Below are 21333 nucleotides of genomic sequence, written 5' to 3' on the forward strand. Positions count from 1 at the left end.
CGGGTTCAATGACCTGCAGGATGTGAACTCCATATAGTCCTACGTACACTCGGTCAAATGCCATCCACTCATTGGCTGCTTGTCTTGTGAGACGTCCCAACGTAGCAGCCTGTGTGATTCGAAATAAGCTTTGGTTGGGTGTTTCTCATTGGCCCAGAGTAATCCAGGTTAGTTGTGAGCCAACAGCAGAGGCAGCACTGAGGTATAAACTATTTGTGTTTTAGCCCATCGCGAAATGAATTCGCGAATTTTTCCGGGCCCTACTAATAGGGTAGGGTGGGAGTAGCATTCCAGTTCTCTTAATTAGACATACCAGAGCTTTTAAGAAAACAGAACTATGAGGGATCGGTCCCTGTTGTTTGATCGGGAGGGTGTTAGAGCTTCGGCAATGACCAGCGGAATGGGGCCACCAACCCAGCATAGTCACCGCCTCAGCCCCTCTACCGCACTCAGCTGACTAGGGACAGGGGGGGGGGGGAAATCGCGGTTTCTGTTGACCTCCAGGGTAGACTCAGCAACCCTCGACGTACGGTGAGCAAAAATACCCGCTGCTCGTCGGCTGCTGACTCGAGGGTCGTTTGGACTGGGTCGCCTGTGATTCGACACTTCTTAGGCACCCATGAGTTGGGACACCTGTATTTCGGGAATACATTTCGTGTCAAGGTATTTCACAAAATACTGTAGCTTTTCTCCTGTGGTTATTGGCTGAGGTCGGGGAGAGGTGTCGTCCCGCTCTTGACGGGGCCAATGAGAATGTGGTCACCTTACTGCCGCACCCTCACAATTTGCCATGACTCTTAGAAAAAGCTACAGTATTTTGTGAAATACCTTGACACGAAATTTATTCGCGAAATACAGGTGTCCCTACCCACGAGTATTCTAGGAAAACCGTTGTGCCGATAGCAGAAGGGGTAACTAGGGGCATGCGTGTTTCGTGAAAAGATTCCCGAAAGTTAAAAAGCATCACTGTAGCGTCGTTCGTGTTTTTTAGTGATTGGGCGAGTATCTTTTTCAGGTAACGTGTCGATTGTTGACAACACCAATCACAGTGACCCAATGCGGAAGGAAGCAAGCGCGCCCTGAGTGGCTCGGTCAGGCAAGGCAACGACTTCTTCCGTCCAATGAGCGATATATTATTTCGCGAAGAATACACGCCCGTAGAAATATGTTAACAACGCACCAGCAAGGAATTAACTTAGAACCCAAAATAATATTATACCATTCAGATGGAAAAAAAAGTAGGTGGGAAAAGGGGGAATATGTGAGGGTCGTTCTCATGTTGACTCCAATTATCAACATGGCAACGATCGCACACACCAACTTCCAAAATCATTTTAGACATAATTTATTCACTGTGTTGCTAGCCGCCGTGTGAACGCAGGATTGTCAACCCTCTAAGGCAGTGGTTCCCAAACCTTTTTCAGCTGGCGACCCACCTTTCTTTTATAGGAATACGTCCACGGTCTATCGGTCCATGGTGGAGTAAAAAACTTTATTTTTTGTATCGTATCCCTTCCTCATGTGTATATAATTTACCATCAAATATTGCATATATATATATGCTGTTTTTAATATACAGATTGATTATTGATAAACAATTTGTGTTCTGATTCTAAAATGGTTGACAAAATATAAGCACTTTGTAGCAAAAACAGTTGTTTATTTAACAATGGATATGTGTTTGCACACAATTCGATTTGTTTCGATTTTTCTTATCTTTTTTCTGATGGTTTATTCGATGGTTTCCGATAGTTTTTAGGATCGAGTCGCGATCCACTAGTGGTGGTCGTGACCTACCGTTTTGGGAACCGCCGCTCTAAGGTCATTATCACAGGTTTTTTTTTGTGCATTTTGTGCGGGATCAGTAAATTTTATTTTGAATGTTTTATTTTGCAAGATGAAATTAAAGCTGTGTATTGGGAATACCACCTGTGAAGACTATAAAAAAGAAGGTAATTTAAGAAGCAGCAGTGGAAGCTTTGAATATAGGTATATACTGTATATAAGTCGCCAGCCCAGGTTAAAATTTCTAATACGGTTGAGGTAGTTGGTTAATTCACCGCCGCTATCGCCACATTCTCTAGGGCATCGACTTGTGGTGGTCCCTAGCGGACAAGTGTCGAACTCTTCAAACACCCCTTCCCCCACCCGTTGAACGACCTTGAGCTGCAGTGAATGTTGGGTGGGGGGTATGCGGGGGAATGACAGCGGGCGACAGTGCCGCGCTCTAACGTGTAAATAACAACCTGAGACGATACAGGGGCGTTACGGCAGCGCACTGCAGCGGTGAAGTTCCCAAGCTGCTCATCATACGCTCCTGAAAAACGTAGAGTAAATCCTATCCACTCGCGACTTCTATAAAGTATATATATATTCAAAGGTGGAAGTAAGGCGACCCGCCACAGCTTGGCGCGTGCGGACCGCAGAGCTAGGTGGCCGAGTGGCCGGTGAGGGTGGCCGGTGAAGGGTGGCCGGTGTTGTCGCAGGGCAAGGTGGTGATCCGGCCCATCGCCTTCAAGCCGGTGGGCGGCATGTCTCCGGCCGCGCGGTTCGGCAGCGGCGGTGAGCGCTACGGCTCCACGCCCATCCTGGCGCGCCCCGGCTCGCACCTCACCCTCTACGGCAGTGAGTGCCACTGTTTGCATTACACTCTGCATGCCGCTGGTTGCTTTACACGGCACATGCCTCTGTTTGCATTGCACGCCACATGTCACTGTTTGTACTACACGCCGCGTGCCACTGTATGTTTTACATGCCACATGCCACTGTTTGCATTGCACGCCACATGCCACTGTTTGCATTACACGTCACACGCCACTGTTTGCATTATACACCACATGCCACAGTTTGCATTACACGCCGCATGCCACTGTTTGCATTGCACGCCAAATACCACTGATTGCATTAGACTTTACATGTCACTGGTTGCTTTACACGTCACATGCCACTGTTTGTACTACACCCACATGCCACTGTTTGCATTGCACGCCGCATGCCACTGTTTGTATTGCATGCCACGTGCCACTATTTGCATTACACGTCACATGCCACTGTTTGTATTAGACGCCACATGCCACTGTTTGCATTAGACGCCAAATACCACTAATTGTATTACACGCCACATGCCACTGTTTGTATTAGACACCACATGGCACTGTTTGCATTAAACGCTACTACCTTATCAAGATACCACTTTTATTAGACGCAACTGTCCTGGCAAGATACCACTTTTATTGGACACGACTGCCTTTTTTTTACGATCTGCTGTACTCCAAAGAGACAGATTTTTAGACATAACTGCCGCACTGTTTTTTTTTTTTTTGTAAATGAAACTGAAATTATCATGTAAAATAACAGATATTAGTAAATTTTATACATTTACGTACTAGCAATTTCATCATTGTAAAATAAATGTTTGCATTAATACTGGGTTTGAAATTTTGTCCGGGATTTTATGCTTTGTTTTCTCCCAGTACCTCCAATAGTTAAATTTATTTGTAAACCGTTCCCTCAAAATCTTTCCAGTAATTATGCGCACATGAATAAGCATGATAAAAGTAAAGACGTCAATTCTTTAATATCTGATTAACTTTCCATGGTTGAAAAATTTATGATTGTATCTAAACATCAATCATATTTAACCATTTTCGTAAGCGTTACTATACATTTTCAGCTTTTGTTCCAAAATTGTATTTCATACTTGCAAAGCAACCATACCATGCGGTATAAAAATTTACAGTAGTTTTATTGTAGTATTACGAATTATTTCGTGACAACTGGTTTCCAAAGGAATCATTTGTGAAAGTTAAAAAACTGTATTTTGCACTTAGCATGAGAACGCTTTCATATTTTAATGCCTTGGCAAAATATTTATTGTAAAACGTATGGCAGCCTTGGCAATATACCAGTTTTGAATGTTGCTTTCTTGAAAGAAAAAATCATTTTTATTAGACATTACTGCCTTTGTAAGATATAACTTCACGTGACTGTCTTAGCGAGGGATATCTTTTATTTTATGTTCCTCCCCTGTAAAAAAAGAAGGCAAAAAACTAACTTTAAATGTGACTGGACATACAAGAGATCACTTTCAGCTATAACTGTCTTGCAAGAAACCACTTTTTTGTTTTTTTTTAACCACTATTGCTCTTATAGTACCACTTTTAAATGCAGCTGAGATATAAATTCTTAGTGTGACTGTAATTGACAAGAGCAGTTGAATTAGTTTTGATTTTCATATGAGTTGTTTTAAATTCTTACACGAGTTCAAGACTAAATAGTTTAAGGGAATGACTTTTGAAAACTTTTATTAAACAGCTATATTTTCTATGCATTGTAAGTTTGGTTAGTTTTTGTTTCAATTTTATTTAAAATACTTAATTTAATTGAGAGGAAAAAAACATACAAACTGCGCAGTTTTCTTGTCGTGCGTGGAACAACTATCAGATTTAACTAGTAATTATATGGCAGAGAAATTAATATAAACGTAAAATACAGGTCCCTTGAGTACATTTTGAGAATCTGCACCGATAGTTTTCACGCAAAAAAAAAAATTGGTTGTCTGTAAAGTCGGTTTACGGTCGATAGTTTAACGTGACGTCATAACAAAACATTGATTAAATGATTGCATACTTTTATGAATAAAATTGAATCATTATTATTCAATTATCACTATTTTGTATGGATACAAAGGAGTGAAATGAAATCTACGATTTAATTAATAAGTTTACTTTTATTTGCACTCATTAATTCAAATATGTTTATTACTTTAACGAAGAGATTATTGACGTGACAATGTCTAATAAATCGATGAACGCCGGCTGCACGCACGAAAAAGTGTCCCGTAACGCACATTGTCCCACTACGGATGTCCCACTACGGATGTGTCCTGTTATGCTCATTGTACGCATGCGTGGCATCTCTCTTCCACTCGATTGGAACAACAATCGATTTGACTTTTCAATCATATTTTCGTCGTTTGAATTATTAATATTATGTAATTTAACGATCGTCCACCAATTTTCAGCACAATCGGTACGGTTATTTAAAAGTAATGTTGTATATTCAAATACGTTTTAAAACTTCCACAACGCAAAACAAAATTTTTATTTATATAACATCTGAAACAATAATTCCGATATGGCCTCGTGGCCGTGCGTTTAGCACCGCTGACTACGACGGATCGAATTCCGGCTGCTGCAATATATTTTTTTGTACTTGTAAAAATTAATACAGCGCGCGCGACACTTCAAAAGTAATAAATATATTTGAATTAATGAATGCAAATAAACGTAAATTTATTAATTAAATTGTAGATTTCATTTCACTCATTCTTTGTAACGATACAAAATAGTGATAATTCAATAAAAATGATTCAATTTTATTCATAAAAGTATACAGAGGTAGATTTTATCATACAAAAGATAGAAAAATTAAAAAAAATTCTTCCTCAAAGAATATAATATATTCAATGCCTAAATGGTTTGGTTGCAAAAACCTATTACGGCTCAGTCTCAGGCCGAATATTATATTTCATTTTCTTCAGGATCAATCATTTCATCAATGTTTTGTTATGACGTTATCACGTTAAACTATCGTCCGTAAACCGACTTTACAGACAACGAATTTTTTTTAACTATATATTTTATACATGTCTGCTATTTAACTTCTTCCAATCTGTGTTATTCTGTTAAGGATAGGACGATGATAGGAAAAGTAGGAGACGAATGGGAGTGTTTCAAGTTTAATGTGCCTCGAAAAAGTCAAATCGATGGTTGTTCCAATCGAGTGGAAGATTTATAGATGCGGCGCATGCGTACAATGAGCGTAACGGGACACAACGTAACGGGACTATTTGCGTAACGGAACACATTTTCGTGCGTGCAGCCGGCGTTCATCGATTTATTAGACGTTGTCACGTCAAAAATGTTCTTAAAACCTGCGGTTTAGCCATATCCACTCTTCTAATAATACAGCTTCAAAAACGAAATACGGAAATAGAACTATACTCAAGCGTTTCTTAAAATGCTTTTCGTAAACAACACCACCCGGATATATTGGAGCAGTTTTGATAGACTAATAATGTTTTACTAGGTCAAATTTAATCAAAAGAACTGATCTAAAGATAAAAAATAAAATTTTGTAATAATTAAAATAGTTATTTTCTTAGACATATATAACAACTATTTGCTACAAATACAACCAGACAATATTTAATAAACAAAATAATGACACCTAATACACATTACATAAAGCAATATAATCCATACTACTTGTGGTAATACTGTCGATCAAAGATAATAAGCAGAATCAGGTTTAGGTTGGACACTTGATAAACTACAGTTCATTACACTAAGGAAAATATATTGCAATTGGCCTTTTCACCAATGGAACTGTTTCTCAGGGTTAGCATAAGGTATTTTTTTTTGTTTTTGACGTGATGACGTTTTATAAATCGATGAACGCCGGCTGCACGCACGAAAAAAGCAAGGCTCATTGTCACGTTCCGCCTGAGCCGAGCGTTTCAAGAACCGGCCAACCACCGTGCGAGAAAATCTTTAATAATATCAAACAGGTTAAGGACGGGCTTTTTTTTAACTAATTGTTCCTGATTATATTTAAAACAAATTATTTAAATTAAATTTTGCAAAAAAAAAAACTGTAAATAATATTTGTAAATTAAAAAAGTGTGCAATTTTTCATCGATGTTTTCTTATGACGTTATCACGTTAAATTATCGTCCGTTAACCGACTTTACAGACAATCCCCTTCCCCCCCCCCCCTTAAGGGGTGTATGTGTGTTAGTGAGGCGGGATGATGAGCGCGACGCTCGCTGATGCTTCTAGCGCGGTATAGCCTCTAAGCGCAAGGCTCTGAACTGGCGCGCATTCGTCTCGTCGTCACAGGATAACTGTGAAATTTGAGCGGTGACCGTAACATCATATGGCCGAGAAATGAAGATAAAGGTGTTATGCAAGCCCCTTAAGTGCTTTCAAGAATCTGTACTAATTGTTTTATGCCTAAAAATTACTCTGAAAACACGCGTTTTAGGCATTTTAACGCTTCTAAAAATACAGTTTAAAAACTTAATCCGAAATTTAAAAAAACTTTTCGGCCCTCAGTGAACTCTTAAATGCTATTCGTAAATAGGCCCCACTCGGATATCTTGAGTAGTTTTGAAATCGCGTTGTTTTTCCTGAAGCTCTGCACACCGTATGTGTGCCCAGGTAGGCGGGCCCCTTAAAGCTCTGACGAGGTGTGCTGGGCAGATGTATCAGTCCGTTGAAGTTGTTGTTGAGGGAGGTGGCGTGGCGCATGCGCAGGCTCCAGCGACCTGAGACACCCGCACCCCGCCGGCTGCAACTACTCGCTGGACCGCAAGTTCCTGTCGTCGCCGCCGCTCGCCATGGCGTCGCTGCCGTCGCTGCCGTCGCTGCCGGTAGCCGCGGGCCGAGGCTTCGACGGGTCGCCTGCGCGCGCGCGCGTCTCCAGGTACGTCACACACCCCTCTACCTCCCTCTTCACCTCTCCATCTTCCTCCCCTCCCCCCTCCTACACACCCTTCCCACAGGTACTAGCCTTGGACGAGAAGCCTAAGATGTCCATTTTTTTTTCCTAACCTAACTAAAACTAAGTGTATTTTGGAGGGGCCGGGTTAGTGAGGGACGTATGCTGGGATTAGCCATGCAGGGAGAGGGTCGCATGCAGCATGTGCTAGGAGGGGATTGGCCAGCCATGGCAGTGATTGGCGCCATGACTAAATCCCCTCACTCTTAAATCTAGACTATAACTAGAGATAGGTTGGGCCCAGGTAAAACCTGCATATACACATGGAAAACCCTGGGCACATTCATGTGGGATGCAAATTGGCATGCATTACGTGTAGGAATTTACAGGAGACAGAAGGATGGTCTGAATGAAGTGTTGGATAGAGTAGAAAAGAGTCTACCATGCGGGGGTTGGGCACTTGGACTCGTGGTCCGCTTTGAATTTTATTCGTATCTGGAATATTTGACCAGGAACGTAAGCGCCCCTGGTGGTGAGTGGTTACACTGACCACTCATTCCGCCGCAGACGAGAGAGCCAAAACCCGAAGTTCCCCTAAGTTCATGTTTTTTCCCCGTATCTTTAATGTAGCTATCCTAACCAAATCAACCATCCACAATGTTTTAAAGTATTTATAATGTAGCTAACTTAACCTAATTGACCATTAGTATCCTTTTATCAACACCGCCATATTTATTTACAATGAACAAAAAAAACAACCGAAGATGCACGATCGGAAGTTTGGCTCTCTCGTCTCTGAAAAGAATGATTCCCCTCCTATCCACCCGACCACAGGTACTAGCCTGGACAGCTAGCAGAGGTCGGGTAGGCCTCCACCGGACCACGGGTTCACCGGGTGTCTTGAGGGGTCTCAGTGTGATGTGGGAGATTGGGGAAGGCACAATGAGTGCTGATAGGTCCTAGGCTAAACTATTCTAAAATCAAAACTGGAGGGTTTTTGGGCAGCATTCCGCGGCCTGGTACTCCTTTGCGGGGCCTCGGGGTTCGTATGCCAAGTCCAGGCATCCGGACCTCTTAGGCGCGCCGTGGCGATGATGAGATCCCTGTCAGCCAGGACTCTAAGCTGGGGGAGAGAGAGAGGTGTCAGGACTCTAAGCTGGGGGGAGAGAGAGACATTTAGAGGTGTGACAGTACTCTAAGCTGGGGAGAGAGAGAGAGAGAGAGACATGGAGAGGTGTGCCAGGACTCTAAGCTGGGGGATAGAGAGACATTTAGAGGTGTGACAGTACTCTAAGCTGGGGAGAGAGAGAGAGAGAGAGAGAGAGACATGGAGAGGTGTGCCAGGACTCTAAGCTGGGGGATAGAGAGACAGAGAGAGGTGTGCCAGGACTCTAAGCTGGGTGACAGAGAGAGAGACATGGAGAGGTGTGCCAGGACTCTAAGCTGGGGGATAGAGAGACAGAGAGAGGTGTGCCAGGACTCTAAGCTGGGTGACAGAGAGAGAGACAGAGAGAGGTGTGCCAGGACTCTAAGCTGGGGGATAGAGAGACAGAGAGAGGTGTGCCAGGACTCTAAGCTGGGTGACAGAGAGAGAGACAGAGAGAGGTGTGCCAGGACTCTAAGCTGGGGGATAGAGAGACAGAGAGAGGTGTGCCAGGACTCTAAGCTGGGTGACAGAGAGAGAGACAGAGAGAGGTGTGCCAGGACTCTGGGCTGGGTGACAGAGACAGAGAGAGGTGTGCCAGGACTCTAAGCTGGGGGAGACAGAGAGTGGTAGGCCAGGACTCTAAGCTGGGGGATAGAGAGACAGAGAGAGGTGCTACAGGACTCTAAGCTAAGGGAGAGAGAGGTGCTACAGGACTCTAAGCTAAGGGAGAGAGAGGACGGGAGCAGAGCGGGGCGTGACGCGTGCCGCAGCGGCGGAGGCAAGCAGTTCCGGCCGGGCGGCTTGCTGCTGGACCCGACGCCCTCGCCCTCCGACTCGGGGCTGGCGGAGCTGGAGGCGGCGCTGAGGGAGCGCGACGCGGAGCTGGCCTACCTGCGGCAGACCATGGAGCACAACGAGCAGGTCATCTTCCGCGTGCACCAGGAGAAGGAGCGCGTGTGGGACCGCGAGCTGCGGCGCCTCAAGGCGGCGCACGAGAGCCGCCTGCGCGCCGGCGCCCAGAAGGCGCTGCGCCTCGAGCAGCTGCTCATGATGCAGACCTACCAGGTGAGACTTCTGCACACACTCTCACCTACACGTGCATATGCATACAAACATGTAAACCTTTGAATATATATACTGTACAGAAGTCGCGAGTAGGGTTACCAGACGTCCGGCAAAAGGAGGACATGTCCTCCTTTTTATGTATTTTTTTGGGTCCGGCCGGATTTTCCTTAATGCTCCAAAATGTCCGGCTTTTTTATAAAGTGAGATAATTCCTGCAGTTACACTCTGAGTAAAGCGCGCGGTGCGCACTAATGCGCTGTCCGCAGAGTCACCCCACTATATAAGTAGTTCAATGACAGCTTGACAGGTAGCAGCACATGCAGAAGCACGTGTTTTTAATATGCTGTATATGCGTAGTTTGTTTGATTCTTTATACTGAAACTGTATTAAATGCCAAAACATTGTAAATTATCGTAATCCATTGTAATTAATTCATGGCTTTTTAAGAAAATATATTGTCCTCCTTTTTAGTGAAATGTCCTCCTTTTGCGAGATGAATGTCCTCCTTTTTTAATATCAGTGTCTGGTAACCCTGGTCGCGAGTGGATAGGATTTACTCTACGTTTTTTCAGAAGCGTATGATGAGCAGCTTGGGAACTTCACCGCTGCAGTGCGCTGCCGTAACGGCCCTGTATCGTCTTAGGTTGTTATTTACACGTTAGAGCGCAGCGCTGTCGCCTGCTGTCATTCCCCGCACCCCTCATCCATCATTCACTGCAGCTCAACGTCGTTCAACATGAGGGGGAAGGGGTGTTTGAAGAGTTCGACACTTGTCCGCTAGGGACTACCACAAGTCGATGCCCTAGAGATGGTGGCGCTTTCGGCGGTGAATTAACCAACTACCTCAATACCGTATTAGAAATTTTAACCTGGGCTGGTGACTTCTATACAGTATATATATTCAAAGTGTAAACTGACAATCACTAGAGACCGGAAAAATTCGCGAATTCATCTCGCGATATGCTAAAATACAAATACGAGGGTTATTTTTTTTTTTTCAACCTCCGATCGGCTGTAATAAAAAAAACGGGAATGAATTGGGAAATTATTTTAATGTCAAAAGAAACGTACATCTTTACTCTATTTTTCCACATAATCACCGTGCATATTGGGGCATTTGTCGTACCGATGCACCTGCTTTCCAATACCCTCTGCATTTCCAATTCATTCCCGTTTTTTTATTACAGCCGATCGGAGGTTGAAAAAAAAATAACCCTCGTAGTTATACATCAGTTCTGCCTCTGCTATTGGCTCGCAACTCACCTGGAGGACTCTGGGCCAACGAGAAACGCCCCACCGAAGCTTTTTACGAATCACAGGCTGCTACGTTGGGACGTCTCACAAGACAGCAAGCCAGTGGGTGGGTGGCATTTGACCGAGCGTACGTAGAACTATGGAGTTCATCCTGTAGGTCATTGAACCCGCGAATTTTTCCGGTCCCTAACAATCACATTGATCCATATACACATATATATGCATAGAAACATATAATCATAAAAACACATTGGTGCATATGCATATGCACATATTCACATAATAAATATTTACATATACATACACTATTATTAATTTATATATGCATATGCGCTTATATGTAATTTAATATTTATATAAACATGTAGAAGTATCCGGAAATCTGACAGCCAAGTCCCCATGACAGCAGTCATGGTCGTAGATCCGTGAGTGGGGTGGATCCTCCCCCGGCATTAAGGAGCGTGACTGTGAAAAGTGGGTAGTGAACGTACAAGTCAAAACTATGCATATGTGTCGGTTAAAACCCACGCACAAAACTCGGGCAATGTAGGTCCCCCTTTGAGAATCCTACAGATTTGCGCTCCTAGTTTGTAAGTAAGCGAGTAATGTTCTTGGTTGTGAGTAAGAGAGTAATGTTCTTGGTTGTAAGAGAGTAATGTTCTTGGTTGTAAGTAAGAGAGTGGTGTTGATGGTTGTGAGTAAGACAGCGGTGCTCCTGGTTGTGAGTAAGAGAGTGGTGCTGATGGATGTAAGAGAGCGGTGCTGCTGGTTGTATGTAAGCGAGAGAGTGGACCCCGGGCTGAGGGCAGCGTGGTGCCCGCAGCTGCAGCAGGACAAGAAGAGGCTGCGCGAGGAGCTGGAGCGGGCCTCGGGCGAGGCGGCCGAGCTCCGCCAGGAGGTGGAGCTGCTGCGAGGCCGGCTGGAGGAGACCGAGTGGGGGCTGTGCCAGAAGACGGGCGAGATGTCCCTGCTCAAGGCCCAGCTCAAGGACTCCCAGGTGAGCGCACCTCCGAGGGCCCGGTGGCCTGCAACCTGTGGCGTAGCCAGGATTTGTGTATGGGGGGTGTTAAGAAGCATGGCCCCCCCGTATTAAAGCGTGGTGGTCCGGGGGTCCTCCCACGGGAAAATTTGGATTTTAAGGTGTAAAATAGTGCTATTTTAGCAGTTTTCTGTTCTTAAATTTAAATATTGTAAGGGTAAAATTTTTATAAATTTTAATATGAAATTTGTTTGAGTGATGAATAAGAAATTAATTAAAGATTTTTGGTTGCTAAGGGGGGGGGGGGTTGAATCCCTAACCCCCTCCCCCCCCCCCTCCCGGCTACGCCCCTGCCTACAACTGTTAAATGTTCATAAAGTGAGCGAGTCTTTCAGTACTTGTCAGTGATGTGTAGACATATAAACTTGGTCGTGTGGTCTCACGTTGTTCGTGTTGCAAATAAACTTATAATACGAAACCCAGACACAAAATTTTTTTTTCAATTCTTAATAATAATCACGAGCTCCATTAATATACTTATGAATAAAAAATATTCCATTTTCCAGTAACAAAATTTCTGGATGCAAATCACGTACATACTTTCTGCGCCCGCCGCTAGAATATGATGCCCGAATCGTAAATGTTGCATGCTACCATTATGCGCAGATTGCAACACTAAACAAATTGAAATTTTAAACTATTATAAATAGTATCTTTGAAAGATTTGTGCAATGGGAGTGCATGACTTGATGTAAGCTTTTGGACATACGCCATTGCTAAGTACGTTTATTTCTGTAGGAGAAAACTACAAAAAAAACAAAAGAAAAAACACAAATTAAGCAAAAATTGCTGTTGTAAACAGGATATATACACCACATAATATTCCATAACAGGAATATGGTCCAGAAACAAAGAAAAATGGACTAAGAGAACAAAAAAGCCCTACAAATGATGAATTGAACCCCAAAAAAAATTCAGCACAACAGTTGAAACGAGACAAAAACACAACAAAACGAAAAGACGAAACAAACACAATAGTTTTCCAAATCAGAAACAAGCGACGTTTCGGGAACTGCTATCTGCTCCCGTCCTCAGGCAGAGACGCGCATGGTGCGAAATAGCTCCGATAAAAGTGGAAAAGACTTGAAAAAATACTAACCCTTCTTTTAAACTTGATTTATAATAATACCATGTTATAATGTTATTATAAAAGTTAAAAAAATTCCACCGATGAGATTTCAACCACATTCCTTGAGATCAACAAGCGTGTGCTCTATCACTGTTCTACTAATCCTATTGGGTGTTAAGAAGGATAATATGTATTATAAAAATTAGTGAAATGCCATTTTTTTACATATTTTAAAGTGTGAAATTACTTTTTACGTCATTATTTTAGTTTAGCAAATATATTTCAAGGTAGTTTCGCCATCATAAAGTTACATTTGGCACACTAATACATTTGGTACTTCTCCTAATATTTACGAAAATGATTATATATGGGTTTACGTTTGCTACACGTAGGTCCGCCATCTTGCTTACACATTTCCGTTCATCGACTTCCGTCCCGTTTTTCACGAAAACACCTCTGTCAAATGCCATGTACCGTGAGCTAAGCTGTTTACACATCAAAAAAAAGTCTTAAAACACATCCCACCAAATTGCGTATACTGAGAGCAAAGATGTTAAAACACCAAAACAAAAAAACATACGTTAAGTTCGTCAATTCTTCTGTTCGTGAAGAAACGTAAGCCTGATGTGTTCCAGTGATTTTTTTTTTTCAATGTTTTAACAAAACGGTTTAACAGCGTTTTTTTTTTTTTTTTTTTTTTTTTAAGTTTGGACACAAGTACTCTGCGATGACCACGTGTGAATATTCGAGAGCGTGTGCCAAGTGCTCCCTGGCGAACAGTTTGCGAACCGTTTTGATCTGGAAGCTCTCTCTCCCGAGGAGCTTTGCTCCGGCGAGCGATCGCTCCGCGGTGACGAAGTTTCACCGCGAGGCGTCCAAGCAGGCAGGGTAGGGTGACTGTAGGGAGGTGTGTGTGTGTCCCACAGGCCGAGCAGACCTCCAAAGGGCACGAGCTCCTGCAGCTGAAGAGTCAGCTGCGAGACCTGAAGCTGGAGCTGGACCGCTGCAAGGAGCAGGCGGAGGAGACCGACAGGTACCTGAACCACCCTCGTCTCTGTCTTTATTCATAAAAAAAAGGGGGGGTTTTGTCTGTAAAGTCGGTTTACGGACGATAATTTCACGTGATAACGTCATGAAAAAACATTGATGAATAATTGCATACTTTTTAATTTTCAAAAATTTTATTTACAGTTTTTTTTTTTTTTTTTTGCAAAATTTAAATTAAATAATTTGTTTAAATATAATCACGAACAATTAGTTAACCTGTTTGATATTATAGAAGATTTTCTCGCTCGGTGGTCGGCCGGTTCTTGCACGCTCGGCTCAGGCGGAACGTGACGATAAGCCGTGCTTTTTCCGTGCGTGCAGCCGGCGTTCATCGATTTATAAGACGTTGTCACGTCGAAATAGGTGTGTTATTAAAGAAAAAATAAACTAAAATAATTCCTAATATCTTATTTTGACTGACACAGTATGCATTTATATATAGTAAACTCATTGGTAATAAACTAATATGCATGTTTGTATTTGAAAAATGTGCCCACATAATTAATATAAAAACCTAGTACTATGATAAGATGTAAGATAAAACAACATATTATTATTATATTATTGTTATTATTATCATTATTATTTCAATCTGTTTAGTTAATACATTTTGTTACAAAATTCATGCTAAATAAATTACATTCAAAGTAGTATTTATTGTTATTTAAAAATGAAAATAATGTAATTTGAGTTCATTTTTCTCCTTTTTGAGTTAGATTTCGGTTCTTAATGATGTATCAACTTGCAATATGGTATTGTATGGTGTATTGACATATGCTTTGCGGTGATATTTTGGTTTTATCGCAATTCACCATTTAATCATGTCCCCGCTAATGTCTTATCGACTCTGAGACCTTTACACACAACACAGACTAGGGATATCAGGTCAAGGGATCGGATGTGACTAGGTACAATATATAATGGTGAATTGCAATAAATTCCGCGGCGGTGATGCACTGTCTCCCAGTCTCTGTCTGCCAGTGCTGATTCAGGTTCCTTACCGCAGGCCATAGTTAGCGGCAAGATTTTATGGTTTCATTTATAGGCCAATTGCATTTTTTAAAACTGATTTCAGTGTTATTGTTTTTTTTATTATTATTAATTAATTCTGTTTGTTCATAAATGCTGTATGTTATTGAACAAATATGACCCTTCTTTCACCAAAAAAGTTGTCGTTTTGACTGATACATAAGGCACTTTTACAATACATTAGTTTGTAATAAAAATGCCTTGGACAGGACTGCTTGGAACAATAAAAATAAATTGGTAAATATTTGTGTTTAAAAAGTGTACCAATGTCATAAAGTAAAAATAAGATAGAAATAACAGTTGCAAGATAAAAAGAGTTAAATATATCCAATCTATTGAGTACAAAGATGTTTGTAAAAAAAAAAAAAAAAAAAATTAAATTTGTTTAATTAAATACCTATTCATATTAAGTGATTACGTATTTGTGGTTTTAAATGTTTTGGTTAAAAATACTGATTAATTACATGATTTTAGTTGCCTTTCAGTGCTTTATGGTTTATTAATTTACATTTGTTTTTTGTATGGTGTATTGAGATGCTTCTCTGTGTTATATTTAGTTTTTATTGGAATTCGCCCATATATCTTATCAGAAACCATCGAATAAACCATCAGGAAAGATAAGAAAAATCGAAACAAATCGTATAGTGTGCAAACACACATATATATTGTAAAAAAATAACTGTTTTGCTACAAAGTGCTTATATTTTGTCGACCATTTTCAAATCAGAACACAAATTGCTTATCAATAATCAATCAGTAACTTAAAAAAAGCATATATATATGCAATATTTGATGGTAAATTATACATACATAAGGAAGGGATGCGATACAAAAAATAAAGTTTTTTTTACTCCACCATGGACCGATAGACCGTGGAGGTATTCCTATAAGTAGAGACCGGAAAAATTTGCGTGTTCAATGACCTCCAGGATGGACTCCAATATATTTTACACACTCGGGCAAATGCCAACTGTTCACTGGCTGCTGACTTGTGAGTCGTCTCGACTGGGTGGCCCGTGATCCGACACTTCCACGAGCGATGGGTCTCTTAATTTGGCCATCCAGTCCTCCAGATATTAACAGTGGACCAATGGCAGAAGCAGCACTAAGGTATAATCAGGGGCGCAACAACAGGGGGGTGGGGCAAGGGTATTTTGCCCCCCTCCCCCCTTCTGAAACCTTGAAGTGGGGGCAAACGGGGGCAAAGAAAGTGCTGTGTAATCAATTTGTAGATAATAAAACTGCTTAAATAGCACCATTTTTCCACCTTGAAATACAAATTTTCCCGGGGGAGGAACCCCCGAGACACCCCCCCCCCCCGCCCCGCTTTAATAGGGGCGGATCGATGATTCTTTATAAAAAAGTATATTGCCCCCCCCCCCCCTTTGGAAATTTAGTTGTTGCGCCCCTGGGTATAATTATTTGAACTAAAGCATAGCACGTAAATGAACCCGCAAATTTTTTTCAGGTCTCTTACCTATAAGGAATGTTTGGGAACCACTGGTCTCATGGATTCAGGCTCTGTGTTTGTCTTCACTGCTGTGAGATGAACTGCAGTAGGGACAGCGTGTGAAGGCGGGCGCGGGGTTTGGGGGCAGGTTACGGGCCGACAACGAGCGGCTGGGGGCGGAGCTGCGGGAGGCCGCTCGGCGGGCGGAGGGGGAGACGGGGGACCCGGGGGAGGAGACCACGACGACCACGACGGAGGACGACGCCGTCGGCCCGGGGCTGGCCGCGGAGCTCCGCCGCCAGAAGGAGGCGTTCGAGCGGGAGCGCGTCACGTGGGCCCAGGAGAAGGAGAAGGTGCTGCGCTACCAGCGGCAGCTGCAGCTGGGCTACGTGCAGATGTTCCACCGCACCAGGACGCTCGAGTCCGAGGTGGAGAGCCTCTCGGCGCAGCTGCAGCTGGGCTCAGGGTCGGCCCGGAAGAAGCAGCTGCCCGCCATAGAGATGGGGCAGACCATCGAGCTCTGACCTCCCGAGACAACAGGGAACAACGCACACCGAAACTATGCCAGCTTAGTTTCGACAGTTGCTAGGCCGTAGCAATTTCACGTCGTCTAAGGGGATTAAGCCAGGGGAGGGTTTTAGGGGTTCAAATTTCCCCTCCCCCCCCCCCCTCCTAGCACCAAATCTTTAATTATTTCATATTAAAATTAATAAAAATTTTACCATTACAATATTTAAATTTAAGTACCGAAAACTGCTAAAATAGCGCTATTTTACACCTTATTAAAATCCAAATTTTCCAGGGGGAGGATCCCCCCCGAACCCATTGCTTTAATACCGGGGGGGGGGGGGGGGGGGGGGCATGATTCTTAACACCCCCCATACACAAATCCTGGCTACACCACTGGATTAAGCTGTGCCATCTTGGATGTTAAATTATTTTGCAGTGTTACTTTTTTTTTTTTGCTTGAAATGGCACCTGTTGGTTCAACCTTTTTTTTTTACTCGAGTTACGATTACGACAGTTAGTTGTGGTTACCCGCAGGATTTAGTCAGTTATTTATTCCATGTGGTTACAGACTGCAGCCTGTTATTGAATGTCAGATTGTAACAAGGTACAAAAATGCAGGAAGATGTAGTTTTGTGCCTTGTCATGTCACAAATTTGAGATACAAATTAATATAAATAGCTCATAATTAAAATTAGAAAAAAAAAGATTTGAAAAACCTAAGGTTATGGGACCAAACCTCCTTGATATTGAAAATTTAACTTCATTAAGACATTCAGTACACAAGAAATTTTCTGAGACAATGAGGTAATTTCTAATAACAGTTTTATTATGCATGTATTCATTCCCAAAAAAATTAATTCAGTAGGAATTTCATAGGTGAAGCCATTTGTAGCAACCAGCTTTGCATTTAATTATCGCCTGTGATTTAATTAAAACAAATTTTCCATAGTAAATTATCAAAATAATTATGACCTAAATACTGTTGAAACCAAGATGGAATTTATGGGTTGCAATATCTAAACCTAAATCGTAGCCAGTCTTACAGCTGTTCCATCAGACAACATACATATGAGGACCAGTAGTTTAACATTTTGATGCTTTCTCAATTGAAGAAAGGCATTTAACAAGTGTTCAAATGTGGTCAGAATAGCTGGAATATATCGTAGCATCGGTCACCACTTTCACTGCAGTCTAGTTGAACAAGTTTCAATATACCTTCATTTGTTCTTGGACATTGTGGCTTACTTCTGTTGTTGCAGTTCATACATTTACAAAAGTAAAAAATACATTTAGTGAAAGTTATAGCTGCTTTCGAAACTGCATCCTTCAATTCTCAACGAGAATTTTTTGCACTATGTTTTTTTCAATGTTAAATTACGTATGTACGTACCCGATCTTGAATTTTTTCCTCCGTGTCTGTGCTGTGGTTTAAACACTGGCATAAAGCTGTACTTGGTGGTATTTACCAGGCCTGAACTTTTTTAATGGTGTAATTTGTGCACTTTCACCCGTGTAATCGATCGCAACTTCTTACGAAGGAAACATGTTTGGAATATGCAATAATTGCTTGTGATGGTTCTTTTTACAGAGACACAGTTGTACAGTTTTGTTAGTGTAGCGTGAAAACAGTAAAAATTTGATGATACATCTGTGATAGTTAATCTGCAATACGGTAATCATAAAAACCAAAATTTTAAAAAAATTATATTTTTTTGTTGAGGAAATAGGTGGAAAGGGTAACTCAGGAGTTGAAAAAAGCAGTTTTCAATGATTATATGAAGACTACATACATAAAATTAAAATAATATTACCTATGTTAAAAAAAATATTTGAATCTCATAAATATTATATTTTGTTTCAATATCTCCTAATTAAGTTACGCATCTCATTGCATTCCTATTATGATACACACTAGTTCAGTGTCATTGCAAAACTAGCTATTAAATTTTTAATCAATTTTTCTACTGTTCAGAATTTCAAAAAAAAATACGTACTTTACAGTCAAGTGAACCCTTTTTACATTGGATCCTAAAAATACTGACCCTAAAGCAGTGTTGAACTGATTGGAATTCGTAGCCCTTCTGGTCAACATCTGGTTACAGGCCTGATTATGTTCATCAGAACTAAAACTGTTTAGCTACTTAGCATCCTGTACGCAACAAGAACACAGCGTACTGCAGATAACGTTTCCTGAGAAGTTGTCTTTATTACACTGGGAGTTGAAGAGTGCTGCTCATATGTCCGGCTTCTTACATTTGTTTACGTCAAATGTGATTGTGTGCGTCTCAGTTCCAGTACTCTGTGCTTTAGGTTCGTGTGGTCGTTCCACACAACTTTTTAAGCAGCACGCTGAAACGAGGGTTCTTGCTTTTCTTGAACAGTCTTCGTTGTTTTTTTTTTTTTAAGACCTTGTAAGATTAGTCAAGGTATTTTTGTATGTTGTTTCCTTATCATTTCCAAGATTAGAGAATTTGCCTCGTACCAAATGTATCTATATAAATGCTTAACACATATGTATAGTGCCTGATGATTAACATACATTAACATAAAGCCATGGGGTACACCATGTGTATAATAGTTGTAACACATATTGTGTCTAGTGTCGCAGAATTTTTTTTGTTTGTAAATAACCTCCTTACAGAAAACTGAACACCAATGTTATGAAAGCTCTACAGCAGACAATACCTTTAAAGGAAACCTTAAAATATAGTTAAATTTTGTTCTGTTTGTGCAAACATTATTCTACAGTGTGTCCTATAACTCAACGTCTAGCCGAGAGCAGTTGATCTGCTAATTAATTACGGTTCAGATTAAAAAAAAATCAAAAAGTGTTTTAGGTTTTCAGTTGTAAGCATTAATTTCAAAGTTTTTTAATCCCCACCATCCACCGAATTATTAGATACTGTGACTAAAAATTTTTGCTATGCAATCATAAATACTTAAACCTTTGATTGATAACAATTCAAAATGAAATCAAACATGACATACTTTTGCGGTAGAAAACCTCTTTGCACGAATATGCAGCAGCAATAATTTATAATTGGATAACTTTGACTATTAACACTGTAAATAAAATTGACTTTGCTAACTTAGCAAGTTATTTAAAAACATGGAAAATTAAAGCAAAAAACTAGTCAAAATTACCTGATTTAAAATTGTTGCCGCAAAAATGTTTCCATAAACGCATAGCATCTCTGATTTTATTTTAAATAGTTATTATCAGTAAGATTATTTATTATTTCATCACAAAAATATTTTGTCACAGTATCTAATAATATGATGCAGAGTGGGTTTGAAAAAATGCCTGTAGCTCAAAAACTAATTTTTTTTTTTAAATGTTAGTTTTTTGATTCAGAACCATAATTCACTGGTTTGTCAAAGTTTTTCCAATGAGCAATGTACAGTACATATTTTTTTTTGCAAATTAGCTCTCACAATGGGATGAGTGTCATGGATTCTCTTCTTCTTGTTAAAATTTCATATCAGTGCCATTTCTCAAACATACCACGAACATGTTTCGAGGTATGAAATCTCTCCTATGAGAAGGTAGATATGTCATTAATTTGTAAATTTATGCATTAGTATATCTGAGTCTTATGTAAATTTTATTGAAAAGTTTTGGAAGTACCACTGTAAAAATAAATGAAGTAATGTTTTGTTGTAAATTAATGTATGTAGCTAGTGTTTTGTACAGAATTTAGCTAAACACCATCTGTAACATATCGCGTACCTAATTGAAGGAATTTAACGATACTCGATACATCAGGATTAATTTTTTATTGAAAATCTGAAGAGTAATGTAGCATACTTGTAACTTGTAAAATTACAAACTGGGCAGTAATGTTTTAATTTCAATACAGTTTATGCACAAAGTTGATTTACCATAAAATGTCTTCTCAGTATTTAGGATAAATGCTTGTTTCAGAAATTAATGTTTATATTTTTTTAATAGAAATGTAAAATAACATTACTCTTTGATTAAAAGTGATATAATACAAAGTCTTGCTATGTTTGCATTCTATTTTTCAAGTTCAAGTTTCTGGACTGAATCAGAAATGATAGTATTTATTTATTGTATAGTTGTTTTGTATGATATAAAGCAACAGTGATAATTATACAATTTCTGTATTTGTGTTTTATTTTGGAAGACCAGCTTAACAACCATTCCATATTTCATTATTATATCTGTTGTGCCTAAAAGCAATAATCCAACCAGTTTT

General features: G+C 40.7%; 1 protein-coding gene across 1 annotated transcript in view; it reads left to right on the plus strand.

The window, feature by feature from the left end:
* The window catches only part of LOC134536135 (leucine zipper putative tumor suppressor 2-like), a 221479-nt gene extending 200246 nt beyond the window's left edge, over positions 1 to 21233 (plus strand). The window contains exons 5-10 of the mRNA XM_063375728.1: positions 2487 to 2625; positions 7320 to 7488; positions 9421 to 9715; positions 11793 to 11966; positions 14004 to 14110; positions 16752 to 21233. Coding sequence (XP_063231798.1) covers positions 2487 to 2625; positions 7320 to 7488; positions 9421 to 9715; positions 11793 to 11966; positions 14004 to 14110; positions 16752 to 17127 — 1260 coding nt within the window. The 3' untranslated portion in view covers positions 17128 to 21233. The remainder of the gene's footprint in view (positions 1 to 2486; positions 2626 to 7319; positions 7489 to 9420; positions 9716 to 11792; positions 11967 to 14003; positions 14111 to 16751) is intronic.
* Positions 21234 to 21333: the final 100 nt, after the last annotated feature.

This window comes from Bacillus rossius, chromosome 10, assembly GCF_032445375.1.
Source record: "Bacillus rossius redtenbacheri isolate Brsri chromosome 10, Brsri_v3, whole genome shotgun sequence".
Taxonomy (NCBI): Eukaryota; Metazoa; Arthropoda; class Insecta; order Phasmatodea; family Bacillidae; genus Bacillus; species Bacillus rossius.